Below are 24839 nucleotides of genomic sequence, written 5' to 3' on the forward strand. Positions count from 1 at the left end.
ACGAATACCAGATCATGAATAGCCAGTTGTGAGCAGCCCTTCGGTTTAAAATTGTTTATCTGAAAGGTTCAGTGAATTCATCAAACCCATACACAGAAAATCAGGCTTGGTTAATGAACAGAAAAGAAGGGTCTAAATGAGCTAAGTAATACCCCCAGCCAGATTTATGGTGTTTTAAAAATATTTTGTTAATTTTCAGTCTGTGTGCAATGGCTGTTATCAGAGACATGTCCTGTTCAGCACAGAGGACTGTGTGTGAAATACATCTATTGACTTCCTTTTCGCAGCATTTCTCTTTTTCTCTTGTTTTCTCAGCTTGTGACTGCCACCCTGTTGGTGCAGCTGGTAAAACCTGCAACCAGACCACCGGGCAGTGCCCATGCAAAGATGGTGTGACAGGGCTCACCTGCAATCGCTGTGCCAAGGGTTACCAGCAGAGCCGGTCACCTGTGGCTCCATGCATCAGTGAGTAACGCTGTCAGCAATGCCTAGTTCCAGCAGTCCTGTGTTCTAGAGACCCAGTTCCTCCTTCGCCATCTTTACAAGTGCAAGATCTTACAGCCATTTTTTTACCTGGGGCTGCGAAGTGCTGTCCTGCCGCCAGGGACTGTGCTGCTGGAGAACATCTTTTGAATGACCCTGCAGCCATGTGGGAACTCTGCACAAGAGGTTTTCTCTACTCACTTCCTTCTCTTCCATCTCGCTTTCTGCACTGGCAGCCCGGCCAGTGTCCCAGCTCCCACAGCTGAACTGGAAGCCTTGGGGAGGTTGTAAAAGTCTTTCCATGCTCCTTGCCCCAGGGAGGCCAGGGGTGGGAAGAGATTAAAGGTGGCAGCTGCGTTGTGCCAATGGGAATAGGATGCTCCTAGTTCGGCTCCCTTGCAGGAGCACAAGGGAGCAGAGTGGGGGCCCCATAGTGCACAGAGTCAGCTAACTGGCATCTCTCTCCACCCACTGATCGCAGTGCTGCAGGGAGCACAGCAATGGCTCTCGGGGCCAAGATAGGCAGCTCTGGTGGTTTCTCTAAAGGTCTCCTGGAAACCTCCAGTTCCTCTTTATCTCTGCATCAGCAACAGCAGAGCTGTCCCAGCAGGGTCAGCGTATGCCTGGCCTGGCTCTCTTGTCCAGAGAGCAGCACTGGCTGGGAAGAGGAGGAGATATCTGAGCAGAGAACATCTCTTCCAGAGATTGGCTGGTGCCAGGGCGGAGGCAGGGAGACAGTGCTGCTGCACAGAGAACATGAGACAGCACACACTGGCCTTGTCCCTCACTGCCACTTATCTGCCATGGCTCCCAGCAGTCACCGCTCTGCCTGAACTGTATATAGTGGGACAAATTCCCTCCTGGTGTTAACTACATTGAAATCATCAGAGTTATGCCGGTCTTGGCCCGTTGACTTCAATGGAGTTATTCTAGATTCACCCTGAAAACAGAACCAGCGGCCACCATGAATGAAGCTTGTTAATCCTCTATATGACTCCTTTGGGGTGTGTTTTTTCTGGGCTTATCCCTAGGGAACCCTACGACTCCCAGGGCTCCCTCTAGCCTGACTGGCAGAGTCAACAAGGGGGATGTGTTGTGATGCACCCCCTCTTAGTACCCCACATGTCCCAATGGCAGCAGCAAAGGAAACCAGCAGGGGGAGCTGCTTTGTCCTTTCTTGCTGCTAACAATGGACTCTCTCTTCACCAGCAGAAACGGGGGAGAAGGTATAGGTTTGGACAAACCCAGCAGTTGGAAAGCAAGCACACTTCCTTAAGAATCTCACCCTTTCTTTTCCAGAGATTCCTGCCATCAACCCAACCTCCGTGGTCACCAGCACAGAAGAGCCAGCAGGTGAGTGCTCTAAATTCCGGTTTACAAAAGACATAAGAAGAACACTATCTGGGCACCTTGCAGCTATCCCTGTCTAATTGTATTTTCCCCTTGCCATTCCTGGAGGACTCCCCACTCTCCCCTTATTTAATCATGTGCTGGCATTGAGCACTGAATAGTCTCCTCATGCCCAGCTTGGTTGCAGAGAGCAAGCAGGTAGGTCTCCTCCAACGAAAAATAAAATGTGCAAATGAGGTTTTAAATCCTATTTATTTTTGGAAACCAACCAAAGAAACTTGACAGGAGTCCTAGCAGCCTGCATGCACTCTGGCCAAGAGCAGCCCACCCCTTTGGCGGAGGGGACCTAGTGCTTTCTCACACTGGGATTCAAGGGGAGTTTGTTTCTTTAATCTCCTCCAAACACAAGAGATTTCCCCTGAGTGCTCTTTGCTGCAGCATCAGCTCCCTCTGGGGAACGTGTGGTTTCGAAATCTGCTGTTCTTGTTCCAAGGCTCTCAGGCCATGGCATCTGTCCCACAGCTGTGCCATCCAGTGGCAGGTTGAGAAATGGATCAGCTCGCACCACTGGGACACATGTTGAGTTCTCTTTTCAGAGCCAGATGGGGCCTGGTCCTCGGGTGGGTGCATCCCCCCATCCTTGCACTCCCACACAAGGGCCTGGCATAGTTGCTGTCTTGGCATTCTCCTGAGAGCGGGGAGCTCCTGGCCTGCCTAAGCAGACAGCAACATTGCTGGCTACAGCTGATTTCTGAGATTAGATGAACAGCCATGGTTCCAAATGGAAGACTGGCCTCCTGTTGCTAGCTCCTCCGACGGCTTCCCTCCACCTATCTGCATCGCCTCCTTCCTCCCAGACTGGGCTTGAGCCAGCTGTTTTCTGAGAGGCTAGGACAGCAGGGTGATGGTGCACACTTGATGGGAAGGGGAGAGAGAAGCCAAGTGTCAGCTGCATAGCGATGGCATGGTAAGCCCATAATGTCTCGCAGCTTCCACAGGAGGCACATATCTGAGTTAAGCAGATCTAAGAGGCAACAGGATTGATAACTATGGGAAACCTAGGAGCATGCTTTGACAAGGAGAAACAGCTGTCCGTCATAGTCCCAGGAGCTATCTAAGAGGAAGGAGCAGGACTGTTTTAATGGAACTCCACCCACCCCTGCTAGATCCTGTGGGCAGGTTAGTGGCACCTCATGGTCCACAAGCCAAAGACTGATGATAGCAAGAGCAAGGCCTTCTGTCCTCAGGCTTCATGACATCATCCATCAATATGATGGACCCTATCTCCATTGAAGGCCCAGATCTTAAATCTAGGCCTGGAAAGGGTCTCAGATATTGCACCAGAGGAGATGCTGCTGGAGGGGACCCATCCGCACTGAAGTAGAGGGATTAGAGATAGAATGGCATTGACAACATTGCTAGCATGGAGGGATGGTGACCTGAGCAAAGACCTGACCTGGTAAATTGTCTCTCAAAGGGGAAGTATCGACAGTCTTTCTCATTAGACATCCAGACACTTCCACTGCTTTGCACTGCCCCAGAGAGGCACAGGTCTGATTTCCAGTTGGTGGCTTGGACTTCCTCAAACTCTTTCAGAAATTGTGCCTCTGAGATGTGCCAGTACTCAGTCGGGCCAGGCTCCCAGATACCTTAGTAATGATTGTGGGATGGAGGGATTAATAGATAGAGGTGGTGAATCTTTTACATAAAGCATGCTGCTATCGACTTTCAGTGCTACCATGTTTGTGCCTGAGTCCAGATAAAGAGTCCAGAAAGATATAGCAGCCAGCCGACAGTCTTCTGACTAGCTCTACTGCTGGCTGTGACCTGCCATATGCAGTGGTGGAAAAGTAAAGCAATCTCTTTCCTTCCCTCATCACTGTGGTAGAGGAGCCACTGTTTTTTAGGTCACATTTTCCTTCCCATCCCCATGTAATCCTTCCATCTAATCTGTCTGTCGCCTGTATTTCTGAGGTGTTTATTGCCATAGTAATAGTCTCACAAGCAACCTCCAACTCACTCTGTATCCATCTGTAGTGTTCCTTATTAGCTAGTCAAAGAGCAGGGGAGGAAGGGAGTGTAAGGGTCTCTGACACTTTTTTCTTCCGCCCATCATACTACTCTCCTCAAGGTCTTGGTCTTCTCATACACCTCAGCATGAAAATAGCAGACACCCTACCCAGTTTCCGCTCCTGGTCGATAGCACACATGGGGATTCTGGTGCTAAGAGGACAACAAATGCATGTTCTTGCTGCTGAGCACCTCCTCAGGGTCAACGAGCCACCTTCTCGAGAGCTTCCCCAATAGCTGGCTGAGATCAGGAGACTCCTTGTAATGATCATGTGTTTGGACAAGTCCCTGACAGGGTGGAATAGCATGGGCTTTCTGTATCATAACGCCTCCATGTTGTCAAGATGCCAGGTTATCTCATGCCACTTCTGCTTTCCTAGTGTGAATGGGCTCCTATGGACAGGTCATTGCCCCCAGGTACATATGGAGGATGCAGCTGCAACAACATGAAGTCTAGAGGTGTAGAACAAAGGGGATCCTTAGTGACCTCCTCCCAGCCTCAACCCCTCGTGCCTTACCCAAACTGGGCATACAGTGACCCCCCACAGCATATCCCCCCAGCCATTTGTGGAGTTAGTAATCTCTGTTCCCCCACCCCCCGGCACATCTGTGCAGTTGCTCTTTAGTGCTAGGAGTTCTGTGGGAATGTTGTTGCACGTCTCCCTCTGACTTAGGCTCGTGGCTGTTGGAGTTCTTGCAAGCCCTTCTCCCAGCCTGGCTCAAGGGTGGACCCTTCAACAACAGTATGTCAGTGCTTTGGGCCATTTTCTGAGTCCCATGAATCTGTGGGGCCCCCACCTGGCCCACTTTTTAAAAAAATATTCAGATATTGACTGTGTTGGTTGCTTTATTTTTCCAAGGAAAGTCACTTCAGTGTGAGCTGGAGTTGGCTGCATGTTTTATAGACTAGTGAAGATACTTTCCTGGGCCAGACTCCCGGCTGGTGTGAACTGGCCTGGCTCCATTGACAGTAATGGAGCTATGCCGATAGCTGGGGCTTTGACCCACTGTCTCCAATGGAGCTGCAGTGATTTACCCCAGAAGAAGAGCTGGCTCAGAGTATATCAACATAATGTCAAACTGGAGTGACATTTATATTTTTGTAGCCTAGTCTATAGTGTCTATAAACTACGCTTCATTTCATGCGACAAGCATGGCATAGGGACAGTTCTCTGCAAGTCAAGTGACTTGTGCAGTATAATTGGACAAATAATAGGGGCTGTGATGCATTCTCGACAGTGTTTCCTGGCTGGGGAGACTGACAATAGACCAACATGCCCTGTGCTCCTACATTGTTCCCTAAAGCACCTCCTGCTGGAGGAGACTGGGACTCCGACAGCCACCTACCCCCACCTCTTCTACACATCATTCCTGACAGTACCTTCAAGTGGGGGCAGCTAGGATTGGAGTTCCACAAAGCAGCACTCCTGCCCCATTCCCTCCAGTCTGAAATGGGATAAGGAGCTGTGAGATCCCCCAGCAGGAGTCCTTTGTCCAATCCCTCCTGCTGGGATAGTTGAGAATTGGTAGAACTGTAACCAACATATCCACTGTTACCTAGCAACTCCTGCTTGAGAGGCTGAGCTTGGTACCACAAGATGCGCCCTGATGCAGTCCACTCTGCCATTCAGGGGCTCCATTTTTCATCCCTACCTCTGGTGAGAAGAAGGTGGGGAATCTGAAATAATTTCTTTGGTCTTCGTTGTTGGGCAGGAAAGATTGCAGGGAATAAATTCAAGACAACTTCCCAGGTCACTTGGAAATAGAAGCTTTTTGCTTTTGGACATTAAAAGTCCTAATCAGGAACATCAAAGAATGGACACTTTGGAAAGGGAACAAATGTTTTTTTCCGTAAGTGTTGATCCCAAGACTTGAGTTACACTTTGAGAGGAGTTAATCGATGTACCCCACCCACAGTGCTTTACAAATAGGATGGTCTTAGAAACAGATCCTAATATTTTCAGCCGAATAAAAATAAATGACACTTGATGGAGACCTTAGTGTTTATTTTGCTTTAGTGGAGTGGGCCCGTGTTAAGCTGCTTGTAGTTTTATCCGCGGGGTTGTATTTTTAGGATTTTCGGCTTCTAACTCAAGTATCTTCAGTGCAAAATCCACTCCAGGAGGGCACAGAAATCCAGTTCAGGTCCCTCTTTCTCTTAGATACACAGATTTTTAAAACCAGAAGAAGGGACCATTATGATCATGTTGTCTGACCTCCTACGTAACAGACCAGAGAACCCAGCTACATCAAGCCCATAACTACTGGTGGAGCGAGAGTACAGGACAGCCCATGAACTGGGTTTGGGGTCTGCTTCTCCCTGGAGCTGTACCCATGGGCCATTCCAGGAGGGCACAGGAATCCAGTTCAGGTTCATAGCTGGTCATAAAATTTTCACTGCAATGCAGTTTTGATGAAATAAGTAAAAATCCAGTACTATTCTTGTTCTGCCCTGCTCTACTCAGGTTCCTCTTCCCCCTGTGTCAATGTCTCTCAAGTCTGTATGCATTCATCCCCTTGGGGTTGTCCTCCTCTCTGCAACTCCTCCAGGCTGGCATGCTATGTCCACCTCAGACTTCTCTTTCCGAGGTTGGGTCTCAAAGGGAAACATGCTCTTGTGTAGGTTATCAATCCTGGATCCCCCCAACAGCTGCTGAAAGGGAAAGGAGGGGGAGGGGAAAGCAGGTACAGAAGCTAGAGGACCAGACTGGCAGACCTGGTCACTAGGGAGCCTGGTTCCCTTGTGCCCATTCCCTCCCCTCCATGCTCCCAGTCTGCGCCTGGGGGAGAAGGTGAGTGGCTTTTTGGGGAATGGATGGCAACTGCTGGGCGATGCTGGCTGCCTTTGTTCGTGAGAGGTGTCAAAGATTGGGGTGCAGGAGGGGGTATGGTCTCTCGACTGGGGGTGCAGGGTCTGGCGTGGGGCCAGGGATGAGGGGTTTGGGGTGCAGGAGGGGGCTTCGGGTTTGGGTGGGCTCAAGGCTGGGGCACGGAGTTGGGGCTCGGGGTTGGAGTGTGGGCTTACCTTTGGTGGCTCCCGGTCAGCGGCACAGCAGGACTAAGGCAGGCTCCCTGTCTGTCCCGGCTCCATGCTGTGCCCCAGAAGTGGCCAGCAGGTCCGGCTCCTAGGTGGGGGGCCCCAGGAGGCTCGACGTGCTGTGCTCCCAGCTCCCATTGGCTGTGGTTCTCGGCCAGTGGGCATGCAGAGCCGGTGCTTGGAGCGGGGGCAGCACATGGAGCCCCATGGCCCCCCCACCTAGGAGCCGGACCTGCTGGCCGCTTCCGGGGCACAGCACAATGTCAGGGGACAGGCCTTAGTCCTGCAGCACCGCCAACCGGACTTTTAACGGCTTGGTTGGTGGTGCTGACCACAGTCGCTAGGGTCCCCTTTCAACCAAGCGTTCGGGTCGAAAACCAGATACCTGGCAACCCTACCAGCTGGTCCTGTTCCTATGGCAATCTAGCAAAGCCGCTTCCTGTTGCCTTCCATCATTAGGCCTTGCTCACCTGCTGGGGCATGCTTATCTGCTTCATCCCTTCCTGGTGGTGGGAAAGCAGACTTGAATCTGTCTCTGATTTTTATTGCTCTTGTTATTGGGAGAATTTTGCCCTGATGAAAAGGGAGGGATAGTGCCACAGTTGAGAGCTGGGCAGGTGCTGGGCAGGCTTGGCCCTCACGGTCCATGCCCCACCCCCGAGCTCAAGTGGGGGCTGACATTAATGCTGAACACAGCAATGATTTTATGATCTCTACCAGGACTGAAATCACAACACTCACTGGGCCATATTCATTCTGGTTTCTTAAGGAGCTTGATCGATTTAGCCTAAGAAAGTGAAGGGGCATGAGATTCCAGGCTAGAAGTGCCTATGTGAGGATCAAACATCTGCTAATCATAGAATCATAGAATCATAGAATATCAGGGTTGGAAGGGACCTCAGGAGGTCATCTAGTCCAACCCCCTGCTCAAAGCAGGACCAATCCCCAATTAAATCATCCCAGCCAGGGCTTTGTCAAGCCTGACCTTGAAAACCTCAAAGGAAGGAGATTCTTCCACCTCCCTAGGTAACGCATTCCAGTGTTTCACCACCCTCCTAGTGAAAAAGCTTTTCCTAATATCCAACCTAAACCTCCCCCACTGCAACTTGAGACCATTACTCCTTGTCCTGTCCTCTTCTACCACTGAGAATAGTCTAGAACCATCCTCTCTGGAACCACCTCTCAGGTAGTTGAAAGCAGCTATCAAATCCCCCCTCATTCTTCTCTTCTGCAGACTAAACATCCCAGTTCCCTCAGCCTCTCCTCATAAGTCATGTGTTCCAGACCCCTAATCATTTTTGTTGCCCTTCGCTGGACTCTCTCCAATTTATCCACATCCTTCTTGTAGTGTGGGGCCCAAAACTGGACACAGTACTCCAGATGAGGCCTCACCAATATCGAATAGAGGGGGACGATCACGTCCCTCGGTCTGCTCGCTATGCCCCTACTTATACATCCCAAAATGCCATTGGCCTTCTTGGCAACAAGGGCACACTGCTGACTCATATCCAGCTTCTCGTCCACTGTCACCCCTAGGTCCTTTTCCTCAGAACTGCTGCCTAGCCATTCGGTCCCTAGTCTGTAGCGGTGCATTGGGTTCTTCCGTCCTAAGTGCAGGACCCTGCACTTATCCTTATTGAACCTCATCAGATTTCTTTTGGCCCAATCCTCCAATTTGTCTAGGTCCCTCTGTATCCTATCCCTGCCCTCCAGCATATCTACCACTCCTCCCAGTTTAGTATCATCCGCAAATTTGCTGAGAGTGCAAACCACACCATCCTCCAGATCATTTATGAAGATATTGAACAAAACCGGCCCCAGGACCGACCCCTGGGGCATTCCACTTGACACCGGCTGCCAACTAGACATGGAGCCATTGATCACTACCCGTTGAGCCCGACAATCTAGCCAACTTTCTACCCACCTTATAGTGCATTCATCCAGCCCATACTTCTTTAACTTGCTGACAAGAATACTGTGGGAGACCGTGTCAAAAGCTTTGCTAAAGTCAAGAAACAATACATCCACTGCTTTCCCTTCATCCCCAGAACCAGTAATCTCATCATAGAAGGCGATTAGATTAGTCAGGCATGACCTTCCCTTGGTGAATCCATGCTGACTGTTCCTGATCACTTTCCTCTCATGTAAGTGCTTCAGGATTGATTCTTTGAGGACCTGCTCCATGATTTTTCCGGGGACTGAGGTGAGGCTGACTGGCCTGTAGTTCCCAGGATCCTCCTTCTTCCCTTTTTTGAAGATTGGCACTACATTAGCCTTTTTCCAGTCATCTGGGACTTCCCCCGTTTGCCACGAGTTTTCAAAGATAATGGCCAATGGCTCTGCAATCACAGCCGCCAATTCCTTTAGCACTCTGGGATGCAACTCATCCGGCCCCATGGACTTGTGCACGTCCAGCTTTTCTAAGTAGTGCCTAACCACCTCTTTCTCCACAGAGGGCTGGCCATCTATTCCCCATGTTGTGATGCCCAGCGCAGCAGTCTGGGAGCTGACCTTGTTCGTGAAGACAGAGGCAAAAAAAGCATTGAGTACAGTCTCAGTCTAGCAGACAAAAGTCTAACAAAATCCAATGGGTGGAATTTGAAACTAGACAAATTCAGACTGAGAATAAGGTGAAAATTTTTAATGGTGAGAGTAACTGACCGTGGAAATGACTTACTGAGGATCATGGAGGAGTCTCCGTCAGTGGCAATTTGTAAATTGAGACTGGCTGTTTTGCTAAAAGCTCTGCTTCAGGAATTGTTTGGGGCAGGTCTCTGGTCTGCATGATACAGGAGGTCAGCCTAGCTGATCACAATGGTCCCATCTGGCCTTGGACTCTGTAAACCCCTGCTGTCTGTGGGAGCAGCTGCCATGACATCTCAGGCGCAATGATGTGAGGTATACAGGTGATGTGGGGGGGAGGGTAATTCTTCCCTAAGGTACACTGATGTAAATAAGCTGTAGTATCACTGAAGTCAGTGGAGGTTCCCTGGTGTTGACAGGGTGTAGGTGAGAGGAGGGACAGGTCCAGCCAGGTCCCAGGTCCTGTCTCCATGGGAGGAGAATAAGGTTAAAGTCAGTCAGACAGCAGGAGTCAGTGACTGGAAGTGGTAGAGCAGGCTACCTGACACCCATGTGCATTCAATGGGTGGGCAACGTACCCCCTCCTTTATCTTACACCTTCCTGTTACTTTTCCTGTTACTTCTTTGCCACGCCTCCCCCCTTCCATGCCCCGCAGGCCCAACTCTGTCCCCACTGTACGGTTTCAGAGTAACAGCCATGTTAGTCTGTATTCGCAAAAAGAAAAGGAGTACTTGTGGCACCTTAGAGACTAACCAATTTATTTGAGCATGAGCTTTCGTGAGCTACAGCTCACTTCATCGGATGCATACTGTGGAAATTGCAGAAGACATTATATACACAGAGACCATGAAACAATACCTCCTCCCACCCCACTCTCCTGCTGGTAATAGCTTATCTAAAGTGTTCATCAAGTTGTGCCATTTCCAGCACAAATACAGGTTTTCTCACCCTCCGCCCCCCCCACACAAACTCACTCTCCTTCTGGTAATAGCCCATCCAAAGTGACCACTCTCTTTAAAATGTGTATGATAATCAAGGTGGGCCATTTCTAGCACAAATCCAGGTTTTCTCACCCCCTCATCCCCCTCCAAAAACCACACACACAAACTCACTCTCCTGCTGGTAATAGCTCATCCAAAGCGACCACTCTCCCTACAATGTGCATGATAATCAAGGTGGGCCATTTCCAGCACAAATACAGGTTTTCTCACCCCCCCCCACCCCCATACACACACAAACTCACTTGATAATCAAGGTGGGCCATTTCCAGCACAAATACAGGTTTTCTCACCCCTCCCCCCCTCCCCCCCCCCACACACACACAAACTCACTCTCCTGCTGGCAATAGCTCATCCAAACTGACCACTCTCCTTACAATGTGCATGATAATCAAGGTGGGCCATTTCCAGCATAAATCCAAGTTTAACCAGAACGTTGGGGGGGGGGGGTAGAAAAAAACAAGGGGAAATAGGCTACCTTGCATAATGACTTAGCCACTCCCAGTCTCTATTTAAGCCTAAATTAATAGTATCCAATTTGCAAATGAATTCCAATTCAGCAGTTTCTCGCTGGAGTCTGGATTTGAAGTTTTTTTGTTGTAAGATAGCGACCTTCATGTCTGGGATTGCGTGACCAGAGAGATTGAAGTGTTCTCCGACTGGTTTATGAATGTTATAATTCTTGACATCTGATTTGTGTCCATTTATTCTTTTACGTAGAGATTGTCCAGTTTGACCAATGTACAAGGCAGAGGGGCATTGCTGGCACATGATGGCATATATCACATTGGTGGATGTGCAGGTGAACGAGCCTCTGATAGTGTGGCTGATGTTATTAGGCCCTGTGATGGTGTCCCCTGAATAGATATGTGGGCACAATTGGCAACGGGCTTTGTTGAAGTCTTACAGTGACATATGATCCTGTCTGTAGGCAAGGACTCGCCTGTCTCCCAAGATTTGTGGGAGTGTTGGGTCATCCTTCAGGATAGGTTGTAGATCCTTAATAATGCGTTGGAGGGGTTTTAGTTGGGGGCTGAAGGTGACGGCTAGTGGTGTTCTGTTATTTTCTTTGTTAGGCCTGTCCTGTAGTAGGTGACTTTTGGGAACTCTTCTGACTCTATCAATCTGTTTCTTCACTTCCGCAGGTGGGTATTGTAGTTGTAAGAATGCTTGATAGAGATCTTGTAGGTGTTTGTCTCTGTCTGAGGGGTTGGAGCAAATGCGGTTGTATCGCAGAGCTTGGCTGTAGACGGTGGATCGTGTGGTGTGGTCAGGGTGAAAGCTGGAGGCATGTAGGTAGGAATAGCGGTCAGTAGGTTTCCGGTATAGGGTGGTGTTTATGTGATCATTGTTTATTAGCACTGTAGTGTCCAGGAAGTGGATCTCTTGTGTGGACTGGACCAGGCTGAGGTTGATGGTGGGATGGAAATTGTTGAAATCATGGTGGAATTCCTCAAGGGCTTCTTTTCCATGGGTCCAGATGATGAAGATGTCATCAATATAGCGCAAGTAGAGTAGGGGCGTTAGGGGACGAGAGCTGAGGAAGCGTTGTTCTAAGTCAGCCATAAAAATGTTGGCATACTGTGGGGCCATGCGGGTACCCATAGCAGTGCCACTGATCTGAAGGTATACATTGTCCCCAAATGTAAAATAGTTATGGGTAAGGACAAAGTCACAAAGTTCAGCCACCAGGTTAGCCGTGACATTATCGGGGATAGTGTTCTTGACGGCTTGTAGTCCATCTTTGTGTGGAATGTTGGTGTAGAGGGCTTCTACATCCATAGTGGCCAAGATGGTGTTATCAGGAAGATCACCAATGGATTGTAGTTTCCTCAGGAAGTCAGCGGTGTCTCGAAGGTAGCTGGGAGTGCTGGTAGCGTAGGGCCTGAGGAGGGAGTCTACATAGCCAGACAATCCTGCTGTCAGGGTGCCAATGCCTGAGATGATGGGGCGCCCAGGATTTCCAGGTTTATGGATCTTGGGTAGTAGATAGAATATCCCAGGTCGGGGTTCCAGGGGTGTGTCTGTGCGGATTTGAACCACTGTACGGGTTCACCTCGCAAACACTCATGTAGCTGAGCACTTTGGCAAGCCCTTGGTGGCCTGATTTACCACTAATTTTTACCACTTTTCCACTGGTTCTTCTGTCAGTTCTTCTATCTATTCCCCCTCAAATGCCCCTTTGCTCTCTCCCTGAGCCAGTGCCAGCAAACCTACCGGGTTTCCCCTGTGCAGCCATTCACCCAAGGCCCCCCATTCATTTACTTTCAAACTGAAGATCCACTGCTTGGGGCCAGCATCCCGCTACAATAAAACCCAGTGCAGGCGTGTGCAGGGATCCCACAACTACCTCAGAGCAGTGATGATTTACACACAACATTGGTGAGTCCCCAAATACCCCACATGCACCCTCCCTCCCCCGTTCATTTCATCTCCAAAGGCTTGCAGAGTTCACAGCAGGTGTGTCACATTCTTTGAGGCGTCTGCTAACAGTGTTTCATTGTTTCAAGCCTCCTGCTTTTCAGGTGTTTGGCTCCCCTCCCCTTTCCTCCCCCACTCAGGTCTCTGGCTGAGCCCTGGCCTCTAAGATCTCCATTTGCCCAGCTGGCGTCTCCTAGTCCCCAAATGTCTCCAGCAACCCAGGCTTCTGCTCCTGAGCCCCGATTCCATCTAAGTGTCAGGCTAGCTTTGGAACAAAGTGTTCTGGGCCCTCTTTTTATTATTACTATTTTTAAAAAAATTCTGCTCAGTGCTTGTTCCCCATTAGAATTAGCAAAAACTGGCGGAGTGCGTCTTAGGGCTTTAAAGGAATTCAAAGTCAGCAGTAAAAGATTTGCAGCCGTAACACCTAATTAAGTTACATCTCTCTTAAAACAAAATATGCCGTCTTTTTTTAAAGCAGGGAGAAGTAAACCAGATGTGCAAACTCACTCGCACACTCACACACGCGTACAGCCAAATGCAGTTTGTGTAACTGCCCTCCAAGTCAATGGGAATAACACCTCGTTGTGCCAGGGCTGGGTTTAGTCCCCTTTCTCTCTCTCTTTCACACACACACACACACTATCTCTCTCACTCTTCATCTGTTTCCCGTATACTCACTCATTGTCTCATGCACTCCTTCGTATTCCCATACTACTGTCACTCACAGAAATACATACAATACACAGACACAAATTCTGGCTGGCTGGCTAATGGCCTCTCTTTGTCACTCACACACAGAGTACATGTATGCTTTACCCTCATACACACCCATATATTTTCCCATACACAGAGCCTGTTTCTTCTCTCATTTACACCGGTGTATATCCAGGGTCAATACACTGACATGAGTGGAATTACTTTAGTCTAAGGCCCACAATGCATGTGCGTGCGCGCACACACACACACACACACACACACACACACAATGTAGCCATACAGTCTCATATACACAGTATGTACACAGACACACCCAATACACACTCACATACATTCACTCTGTCTCTGTCTCACACACACACACTCAACTATAATCTCTATCATGCACACACCCATGCACTCTCTCTCTCTCCTGTCCACGCTCACACAAATGGCAGCTATTTCCTTTCTTTGCCCACCTGGATTCGTGCCACAGTACCGGGTCCCCCTGCTGAGCATGATGCATTCAGATCATTCCTAGTGGTGTTGAAAGTTCCAAGCTGAGCTACGGAGACTTGGTTAAGTGGAAAAAGAAGTTTCGGGGCAATGGAGGAGGGATGGGAAGGAGGGAGGGGACGGAGGGTATGTGCTTTGGATTAGAGAGGCTGACCTGGGGAATGTGTCTATGGAGGAGAGGAGAGGCAGGAGGAGGAAAGGCAGTTTATTGACGTCTGTTTTTAATCTGATATTCCCCTTGTGTTTCAGTAAAGCTTTTTGTTGTGATACAGGTGAGTGCCCCAGACTAACAGCCCAACTGAAAGTTAAAGAGCTCCGCCCGACTCGTTCTTCCTGTAGGGGAGAAATGAACTGTTCGGTGGTGGTGTTAGCTAAGTGTTAGAGAAACCTAAGCGGAGTCGAGTACCCCACTGCCAATGCAGGGACTCCTTCACAATACCACTTAGCACTTACATAGCTCTGTGCGGGCCAGATTCTGCTCAGCCACTCCAGCCTCCATCTGCAGTCACTTCAGTGTACATGAGTGCAGTGAAAGAAGAGTCTGGCTCAGGGGCCTCAAAACACTGTAGTCAGTGACTCAACATCACAGCACACCTGCAAGGTAGGCTGCTGTTGTTATCCCTGCTGTACAGAGAAGGAAATTGAGGCACAGAAAGTGAAGTCTGGTGGCCCAGGATCTCACATCAAGTGAGTGGCATGGCCAGAATTAGAATTTGGGACTTTACAGCTCTCACCCTGTTCTCATGCCTTCACCACACACAGCCTCCTTTACCAAGCGCTATGGCCAGGTCCCAGAGGAAGTGGTGGCAGGATTTGGGGGTGGGCGAATGTGACGTTCCCCTCTGGTGTTGTCTGGATGGGTGATCTGCTAGGTCACTCCAATCCTTGACTGTGGGAGCCAGCCTTACCCTGCTCTGCTGTGAGAAGCCCCTCTCCTGGGCTGTTCACGCACAGCCTCTGGCATGTAAGCTGCTCTTTGGATTGTGCAACCGAATGACACTAGCCAATATCTCCAGTCCCAGGCACAATTCTAGGAACCTCCATCTTTCAGTGGCCAGTTATGCCTGCTGGACGCTGCAAACGTATATGAGTTCGTCAATTTAACAAAAAAATTGATATGTACCAGGCTTGTTATCCCAAGGGGAGTCTCTGACATGCTTCAAACCAAACACACTGCTTCAGGTAGAATAAACACATTTTTAACTATGAAAGATAGATTTTAAGTGATTATAAGTCAAAGCATAACAAGTCAGATTTGGTCAAATGAAATAAAAGCAAAACGCATTCTAAGCTGATCTTAACTCTTTCAATGCCCTTACAAACTTAGATGCTTCTCACCACAGGCTAGCTGGTTGTGCTTCAGCCAGGCTCTCCGCTTTGATCAGCGCTTCAGTCACTTGGTGTGGTGTCTATAGATGTAGGTGAAAGAGAGAGAGAGAGCATGGCAAATGTTTCTCCCTTTTATCATGTTCTTTCTTCACTCTTGGCTCTGCCAACCCCTTCCCCCTTAGAGTCAGGGAAGCATTACCTCATTGTAGTCCCATACGGACCAAAGGAAGGGGGGTGATTCCCTCAAGAGTCCAACAGATTCTTTTGTTGCTGCCTAGGCCAACGTTCTTTGTGACTGTGAAGCTGGGCTGGGTTTGTCCCATAGCTGCCCTGATGAGGTGTGAACTGCCTTTCTGCTCTTGCAGAGTTTTTGCCTGGGCTTATTTTAAGCCATGTGGATTTTCAGCCTCATAACTACATACATGAAATTATAACCTATAACCTTACTATAACATTACTGTAACAATTACTATAACATTACACTAACAACAATGCTCAGGGCATCATGAGCCTTCCGAAGACACCCGACATGACAAACTTCGCATTGGATACCACACAATCATTTTATAAAGATGAACATGGGGGTATAGGGTTTTCCCCCGAGGTAGAGAGCGTCATAGCGAGTGTTAGTGGTCTAGTGGTATGATCATTTGGGGCTATCTCACAAAATGTATTTCCTGCCCTGCAGGGGCCTTGAACACTGGTAGCACCTCAGTCCCTCCTGATCTCTGCCTGTGGCACAAGATAGTTTAGTTTCCAGAGCTGGAATACTTTAGTCTAAGCTAGGTTATTGGATGTACTAAAAGGGTGATTTGGTTTAGTGCCCTGGGCTGTGTGGGAGGTCAGACTCCATGAGCCCCTTCTGGCCTTAAATTCTAGGACATGTAAGAAAACTCCACACTGACGGGTGGGTGAGTGGGTGCAAACTCCACTGGCATCACCTCTTACTCCACAGCTGCTTGGGACATCCCCATCCCTGCCAATGCACTTGTGGTACCACTGCCCAGCTTTTGCCAGCCCCGGCAATGGCACGTGATCTGCCCGCCCTGTGCCTGGTTCTCCCCAGCACTGGGAGTCTCTCATTTGCAGGGAACCTGTAAAGAAAAAGCTCGCTCTTGTGCAAACAGACCAGGCAGAAGCTTTAAGCAGAACCCAATGAGAGCTTATCCCCATTTCAAAGGACTTTGGCACAGGATTCTAGAGATTTGCAGTGGTGAGAGATGTGTCCAGCTGTGGTACTTGTAAGATAGTGGCAGCTATCCAACTGTGTCCTGGGGCTCGGGCTCAGGGGGCTGCGGTTGTGTCTCAGTGGTGGGGATTCCAGGGCCTGATATATAACAGAAGTGATCCAAGTGTCTCAGTGCTAGAGCTTCTGGAGTGCTGTAGTGTGGTTAGGTCTCAGTGCTGGAGGTTTCCTGTGGGCCATGCTATAGTTCAGTGCATGTCATGGCTTACTGCCAGCGGCAGCTGGGTGCTGTCCTGTCGGGGAGTGGATCCAGTAGTGTGTTAGTGTGGAAAGTCCCCAGGTGCTATGCCATAACAGAGGGAAAATTGCTGGCTGGCTCACTACAAAAGCAATTTTCCCTTTCTTGGTATTGACACCTCCTCATCAATTATTGGGAGTGGACCACATCCACCCTTACTGAATTGGCCTTGTCAACACTGGTTCTTCACTTGTAAGGTAACTCCCTTCTCTTCATGTGCCAGTATGTTTATGCCTATATCTGTAATTTTCACTCTATGCATCTGAAAAAGTGGGTTTTTTACTCATGAAAGCTTATGCCCAAATAAATCTGTTAGTCTTTAAGGTGCCACTGGACTTCTCGTTTTTTGTAGTCCAAGTGATGACATTATGACATTGTGTCTCAATGCTGGGATTCCCAGGTGCTATGACACAGCAGAAATTATGCAGCCATGTCTTAAGGCCAGATTTACAATGGTATTTGGAGCCTAAAATGTTGATAGGGCCTAGGGGAAATTACAGAAGTGCCTAGGTGAGTTAGGTGCCCAACTCCCCTGTACCTTCAATGGGCCTGTTTCCTAAGGGCAGCTTTACATATGGCTGAGGCTGCTACTCAAAGGTTGTCCTGAGACCTGCAATTTAAGGGCCAGATGTCAAAGGAATTACACTGATGTACCAGTGGATGACTTGGCCCAACAGTTTACCAATAGTTGAGTGCTATAAAATAGCTGCTGTGAGTCACCCCAGAGGTGGCTGCATGTCATGGGTGGGCGATGTCATTCCTGCTGTGTTTGCAGTTTGTGCGTTGAAATTCTCAGAGATGGATGGTTCTATGTGAATATCATATGTTATTTATTATTAACAGTCAGGCAATTTCTGCCCTATGCTGCTGCTTCCCATGCAGAGTAGCGTGTCTTGGAGTTTCCTTGCGTGTGAAGAGGTTTGCTCCCATGGATGAGGTCGGAGATTCAGGAAATCCATTGGACAGCCTTGTGAGGACCTCTTGTCTCTGCCCTGCAGCCTGGCTGCCTTCCTCTGCTGGTCAACATGGGTCCTGCAGTAACTTTGCTACCAAAAGCATCCCTCATGACTGGGGCAGGGGCTGCTTACACCTTGTAGGCTGTCTGCAGTGACTTACACTGCAGTGCCCCATGCAATAGGGGGAAGTATCCACTAGAGACCAGCTGGCCCCATGCCCCCTACCACCCTCCAGACCTCGGTCCATGAGGGGTTGGGATCTAGCAGGGAGCATGCCATGGAAACAGCATTCCCTCTTCTGCATGCAAAGACACACCCTCACCCACAGCCACAGCCGGGATCCCCTCCATTCACCCTCACCCACAGCCACAGCTGGGATCCCCTCCATTCACCCTCACCCACAGCCACAGTCAGGATCCCCTCCATTCAGCCTCACCCACAGCTATAGCCAGGATTCCCTCCATTCACCTTCACCCACAGCCACAGCCGGGATCCCCTCCATTCACCCTCACCTCCACCAGAGCTCCCCTGGCAGTTCTGTCCCAGCCAGTGCTGGTGGCTTAGCCACACTGGAGCAGGGCTGCATGCTGTACCCTGGGAACATAGATGGATTTGCACTGGGCCCATTTATACCTCACCCAGTGGAGAAAGAGGAAACATCAGCTGTGGATTGGCTTTGGCTGCGGTCCCTTTGCTTTGATTTCCCTTTCCACATGGAATGTTTCATTCTGAGTGGTGCCAACACAGTAGGCAATGGGATTGTGCCCCCCAGGACTCCCTCATACCACCCCCTCCCCAAACGTCAACTCTCCCCCCATCACACACTTGTGTACACCTGTTCTTCAGCTCTGGCAACAGCTGACTCTGTGGATGGTCCCCCAGCTCCCAGATGTCCTCTTCATCCTGGAGGGAACCCCGAGCTCAGAGCTACATGTACTTTTTCTGGTGGGGAGGGTGGTTATTACAGGGGGAGGCAGATGGGTGGGTGTCTGTTCCACCTGGATGATATCTGGGGAGCCAGTCAGACTTAAACTGATCTTCTTTCTAAATCCCCTTAGCGTGTATAACACCATGTCCGGGAAGTTTCAAAGGAGCTGGGAAGAGGAAAAAATGCTCTGGCAGCTGGCAAGTGAGAGAGGTGCTTGTGAAACATTTCCTCTGATGGCTGTCCAACTTCTCTTGACACTTTTATAGGGTTACCCTTCAGGATTGATATAAAGGGTGTAGCACAGCCCTGGCTCATGGGGCCAGAAATCCACTTGATTTGAGGCTTTTCTTTGCTTTGCCTTTGGAACAGATTTGCTGCACCCTGCACTCTTTTCTCAACTCTTCTGTCCCTTCCCTTCTGTGTCTTTTGTTTCTCTTGCTCCGCTCACAGGTCAGCATCACAGCATCCCGGAGCGGTGTCTCCACCATGCCCAGCGCAATGAGTAACCCCAGAAAGAGACAAGCCCAGGCCTGACTCTCCTGTCCGTATAACTCCAGTTAACACAGTGGAGTCACTCCTGATTTACAGCAATGCCCGTGAGAGGAAAATCACTTCCTTGTCTTGTCTGAACTATGAGCCCACGTTGCTGGTCAGGTCTATGCTACAACCTTTTGCCGACGTAGTTGTGTCAGTCGGGGTGGGGTTTGTGCCTACATAGCTGTACTGGCAAAATCCTGGGGCCTGGAAGAGTGAAGCTGCCACAACACAAGCCCTAGCAAAATTACCCCTTTGCCAACAGCGCTTATTCCAGCTCCACTCGAGCAAAATAAGTGACACTGGTAAAAGCTAGCTCCAGTATGTCAGCTTGGACTGCAGTCACACCCAGCCATACCCTCCCATGTGGGGCATGAGTCTTACTTCCACTGTGGCTCTGTTACACTGCTCTGGTAGTGCAAAGTATATGTACTCCCACTTCAAGGCCACGTTCCATGACCAGAACAGTATCAAATGGTTTGAATTTAGCTGAGACTCAGGGCCATGTGGTAGAATGGGGGAGGAGAGAAGGGGAGATAAATAATGAGGGTTTCTTGGTTTTTTTTAAGTTTCTTACATAAATTGAAGTAGAAATTAATTTTATATTCTAGGAATGTTCCTCGGCACAAAACAGAGGTTAAAAAAAGCCTAAATTATTAATTCCAAACACTGTTTCCGTTCTTTCATAATCACATTTGTATTATATTAATCATGACTATAAATCCAGAGCAGTTTTTTTTTTCTTCAAAACCCAGGACTGAGTGGGGAGGCTGCAGGGAGAGTGAAGATGTCACCTGTGTGCTTCGTGTCTGGTGTATTTTCTTGTTTTTATCTCCCACCCGTCACACCAGGTCTCTGGCTGCCCCCCAAACTCAGCTTCATGCCTCTCTCTCCTCAGTCATCCTTCCCACTCTGTTCCATCTTTCAATTCCTCTGTCTGCATTTCATCCCCAATTCTTCCTGCCTTGTTACCCTTGGGAATAGGACCCAGGCAACTCTTGGAGATCAGCAGTCCATGTGTATGCACCAGTGCTGCCTCCTACCTGTAGGCAAAGAGAAGCTAACCAGGTTCCATCCCTGTTTCAAGTGCAGCTCACCCTTGCTTACACTTCAGGAGCACTGACAACCCCAGAGCAGGAGGGCTGAATGCTGGCTGCCTGTGACTGAATCAGGGTTTTCACCAGAGCAGACAGGCTCTCATCTCTCCAGCCTCCTGTTCCCTTACTCCTCCTCCTTCTATCTTGGGACACTGGGGAAAATCTTCAACAGCCCAAGTCCCATTTTCAAAAATGCCCATAGACTTGGGCTTCCAAGTGCCTGAGTCCCTTCTGATAACGGGAGATGGGATCCTAAATCACTTGGAGCCAGATTCTTAAAGGTATTTTGGTGCCTAAAGATGCAGGTGGGAGTCAAATGGGATTCCAAGGGAGTTTGGCACCCTCAGTGCTTTTGAAAATACAATTAGAAAATACATCTTTAGGTACTGAAATACCTTTAAAAATCTGTCACTTTTGAAAACTTTATCCACTGTCTCCCGCACCCACTTCCCACATCATTTTTCATTCCTCCAACTTGCCAACTTCTCTCCCCGGCCTCCGCATCTCATGCTGCCCTCAGCCCTCTGTGTTATGTTCCTGCTTAATCTTCTGCTGATGAGCTTCTAGCAGCATTGTGCGGGGGGGACTGGGACAGAATGGTGGGGTGGCACAGTGAAGGGGGAATGATCTTTTGGAAATCTTTATAGCTTTTACAAATAATGGTGCTAATAATAATTTCTAGTCTTTGTAAAGAACTTCGCTGTTTCCTCTGAAACCCTCCTGGTTTCTTCAAGAGAAATCGTTCAATTCCCTAGAAACATGTTTTTCTAACTAAGTAGATTAGTTTACATCTTGTGGCACTTAAAAACATTATTATTATACCAAAAAAAAAAAGGCTCAGATTTATGGCTCTTTCTCAGGCCAGATCTCCCTGGCAGTGGTCGCTGGCTTAAACTTCAGTTTCTTCAAAGCTTTTCAGCTGCCAGGGTTGCTCTGTCTCTCCTTCTCTTCCCATCCGCTCTGCACATCTCATGAACCTCTTCTCCACAACCCAGGGCTTTGCCCCAGGACTATAATCTACTGGCTTACTGCAGGGAGAGGTGTTAGCAAATTGTCACTCATCACAGTCTCTCGTATACCCCGTGTGTGCCACAATTACAACCCAGTTAGAGGATTGGTTATAACACAGTTGTCACTTGACCCCGTTCCAACATCGATAAAGTGTAGATGGAACCTAGTCAGGTCTCTGTAATCAGACTAACACTAGGCTATGTATGGCCATTTAGCACTCCTCCTTCTTTTGCATCCCCTCTCCTTTCAGCTTTCTGAACAACTTCCCATCCCGTGGCTGGATGTGGTTCGGTGCTATGCTATTGCCACCAGCCCCAGTGCCATCTGCCCCAGTCTGGTGCTGCTCTCTGATACTTACTGCTGTGAATTCTCTCCCACGGAGAGTTAGTCTGCATGCAGATACAGCCAGTGCTTGGCCCAGTGAGGCGCTGGTTCTGACAGGGCCCTTAGTGCCCCACTGCATTAGTGATACAGCATTAGGGATACAGGTCTGATGAAGGCATGAGAGCAGAGACTGGCACGAGGTCTTGCAGTGGGATTCTTGACTCACCCTGAATCCTCTTCTGGACAAACCTGCACTTTGTGGGTTCCTTGAATGCTGCATTTGAAGCCTAAGGACAGACGTCAAACACCAAGGCTATGGTTACACTGCCCAGTTAACCTGGGTGATCAGTACCTGGGTCTGAGCACCCAGGTTAGCCTAGCCTACTTGTGAGCATCTCCACAGCAACATCTACAAGCTGCCCTCCTTGCCTCAGCCATGCTCCCCGCCATGACAGGAGGGATGGGGGAAGAGGGGGTGCTATATACCTATGCTGGGTGAGTTTCCCAGGATTCAATAGACAGACTTTAAAGCAGAATGGTACAAAGCAGCCTTAACACACCAGAGAAGCTGGGGCAGTTGCTAAATCACAGTATCTTAAATTGGGGCATTTCACATGTGCCCTATAAACTGGAGCTGGGTGAAAACTTTTCATCAAAACAATTTGCTGTTGAGACATGCCATCATGATGAAAATAGTTTTTTTGCAAAATCGTATCGATTTTGATGAAAGTTCATTTTGGGAAAAACATTTCAAAAATGTCAAAACTTCCAGATGTTTTGTTTTGAAATTTACTTTATTTTATATGAAAACATTTAAAATAATAATAAGTGGTCAAAGTTAAAACAAAATGTTTTGGTTGACCGGGGGGGTGGGGGGGGATGCGAATTTTGTTCTGTGAAAATTTGTGAAATTTTGGCTTTTCCTCTTCATTTGGGATGAAAAAGAAATTTCAAGTTCTCCAAAGATTCTGTGGAATGGAAAATCCATTTTCGGGGGGGAGGGAGGGGCTCTACCATAAACACAACCAAACTGAGGGGATGAAATCTGCTTGTCACGGCTGGAGCACTTGGGCCTGAAATAACTCCTGTATAGGAGCCAAGACTTTCCAACTGATTAGCTTGAACAACTAGCTCACAAAAGAGTCCAAATATAGCCATTTACACCAATTAAGGATCTGACCCGTAGAGTTTCTTAAACTACTATGGAGAAGTTCCTGTATTTTTAATCTGCCCATTGTTCCTTTCCCATTTAGTCTTCAGATTTTTAGGTAGACCTGTTACTTCAAGTTATGTTGTTGTGTTTAGTTTTGCTACCATTATTTAAAAAAATAGCAATGACATTATGGGCTTCCTTCTGGTTTTTCAAACCCTGGTGTAAATCAGGAGCAACTCAGGTGAGATCAGCCAGTCAAATTCTCACCTATTTCCATTGATGTAAATCTACAGTAATGGCTGTGTAAACCAGCTGAGTTGGATTAGATTTGTAGTGGTTTCACCAAGAGCAGATTTGAGCCCACTGGAATAATTCAGGGCAGGTAAAGCCAGTATCAGCGAGATCAGAAGCAGCACTGAGCAGTTCTCCAAAAACAGTTAAAAATAATGTGAAGTTCACTCCTTGCACAAGATCTCAAAAGTCCACTAAAGCCCTGAAAATAGGCTCTGCACAGGGGTGAATTTTCCCCATAAGGCGTAAACATAATAAAGTTCTGACCCTTGTCAGAAAGTCAGCCCCATCTGGCAGCAGCTCCATGGCCTGTGTGGAATGAGCTGGCCATCTCAGACTATTTCCCAGGGGAGAAAGGTCCATGTCCAAAAACCACCATTGCCAAGGTCACTCGGGCTGCCCACTCAGCAGAGAAGCTGAGGACTGAATGGGTCATGGAGAACGAACTGTGTTCTCTCCCTAGAGCCATGCCTTGGAGTCATGGTTCAGATCCATTGGTGGCAGTGGATGTGCAGGAAGCTTGCACTGCTGCTGCCCATACTGTACTTGTTCTGTTAACAAAGAAAGGGATTCAGGCCCCAGGATGGGCAGTGGAGCATCCTCTGTCAGCGCTAGATTCATTCAAAAAGGGAAGGGAGAGAAATGGAAAAACCTAGCATAAATGTCTTTGTCATAAAAGCTGGCAGAGTGTGGCTCTGTGCTTCCCTAAATAAAAAGGGAGAGGAGAACAAAGTGAAGCAGGAAAAGACCGGTGCCCCCTGGGCACCGTGAGCCCAGCTGAGGTGGGCAGGGCAAGCTGGGGTAGAGGACAGCACTCACTCCCCTTTGCTGGGGAATTAGCTTCGTGCTGAGCTGCTTTTATCAGTGACAAATTTGGAGCCAGCAGCACAAAGGCCAGAATAAAAGGGAGCAGGGCGGAAAGGGAGAGAGCAGCAGAATCCAGGGTCCGTTTGTGTTTCTGGTTTTCTTCCTTCTTTCTTGTGGAAGTTGGCACGGGGAGGTTGGTGTTTTGTTTTGTTTCTTTCTCTCCGATCCCTCTGGCAACCAACAGACAAAGAGAGCTTCATTGACTGCTTGCTCTGTCCCAGGGGAAATGGAGCCAAGCTGGATAGAGAATCTGCAAGAGGGGAAGAAAGGAAGAAAGATGGGCTCAGAAAAACACAACCTAAGCAAAATGTGCAGAGAGAGACAAATTGAGCTGTTCAAAGGACGGTGGCAGGAGAAAGGAATGAAGAGGGGGCTGCTTTGGGAAATCCTTGGGATCAAAGACATTGGGGAGAAAGGTTCCAGAACTGCTCTGCTCTCCATGCAAAGCTGGGGCTTCCAGTAATAGGCATAAAAAGGCTGGCCTATGGCATGAGCCCAGCCCCAGGGAACGTGGCCAGATCATGGAGCGCAACGCCCTGTGCTGTGCCAAAGACCTGGAATGATGCTGCATATCCACAAAGAACACTTCCCCGGCCACGTCCCAGCAGCGCAATGCCCCTCACGGGTGGAAGGTGGAGTGTGTTCAGGTTATTCAGGGAAACACCTCCTGCAGCAGAGCAGCCTCCTACACTGCCGGTGTGCTGTGG

At 48.8% G+C, this 24839-nt stretch overlaps 1 protein-coding gene across 1 annotated transcript in view; it reads left to right on the forward strand.

Moving 5' to 3' along the window:
* Nucleotides 1–24839, forward strand: part of NTN3 (netrin 3) — an 89845-nt gene that overhangs the window by 54233 nt on the left and 10773 nt on the right. Inside the window, exons 4-5 of the mRNA XM_048868402.2 lie at nucleotides 316–465; nucleotides 1783–1836. Coding sequence (XP_048724359.2) covers nucleotides 316–465; nucleotides 1783–1836 — 204 coding nt within the window. The remainder of the gene's footprint in view (nucleotides 1–315; nucleotides 466–1782; nucleotides 1837–24839) is intronic.

This window comes from Caretta caretta, chromosome 10 (assembly GCF_965140235.1).
Source record: "Caretta caretta isolate rCarCar2 chromosome 10, rCarCar1.hap1, whole genome shotgun sequence".
Taxonomy (NCBI): Eukaryota; Metazoa; Chordata; order Testudines; family Cheloniidae; genus Caretta; species Caretta caretta.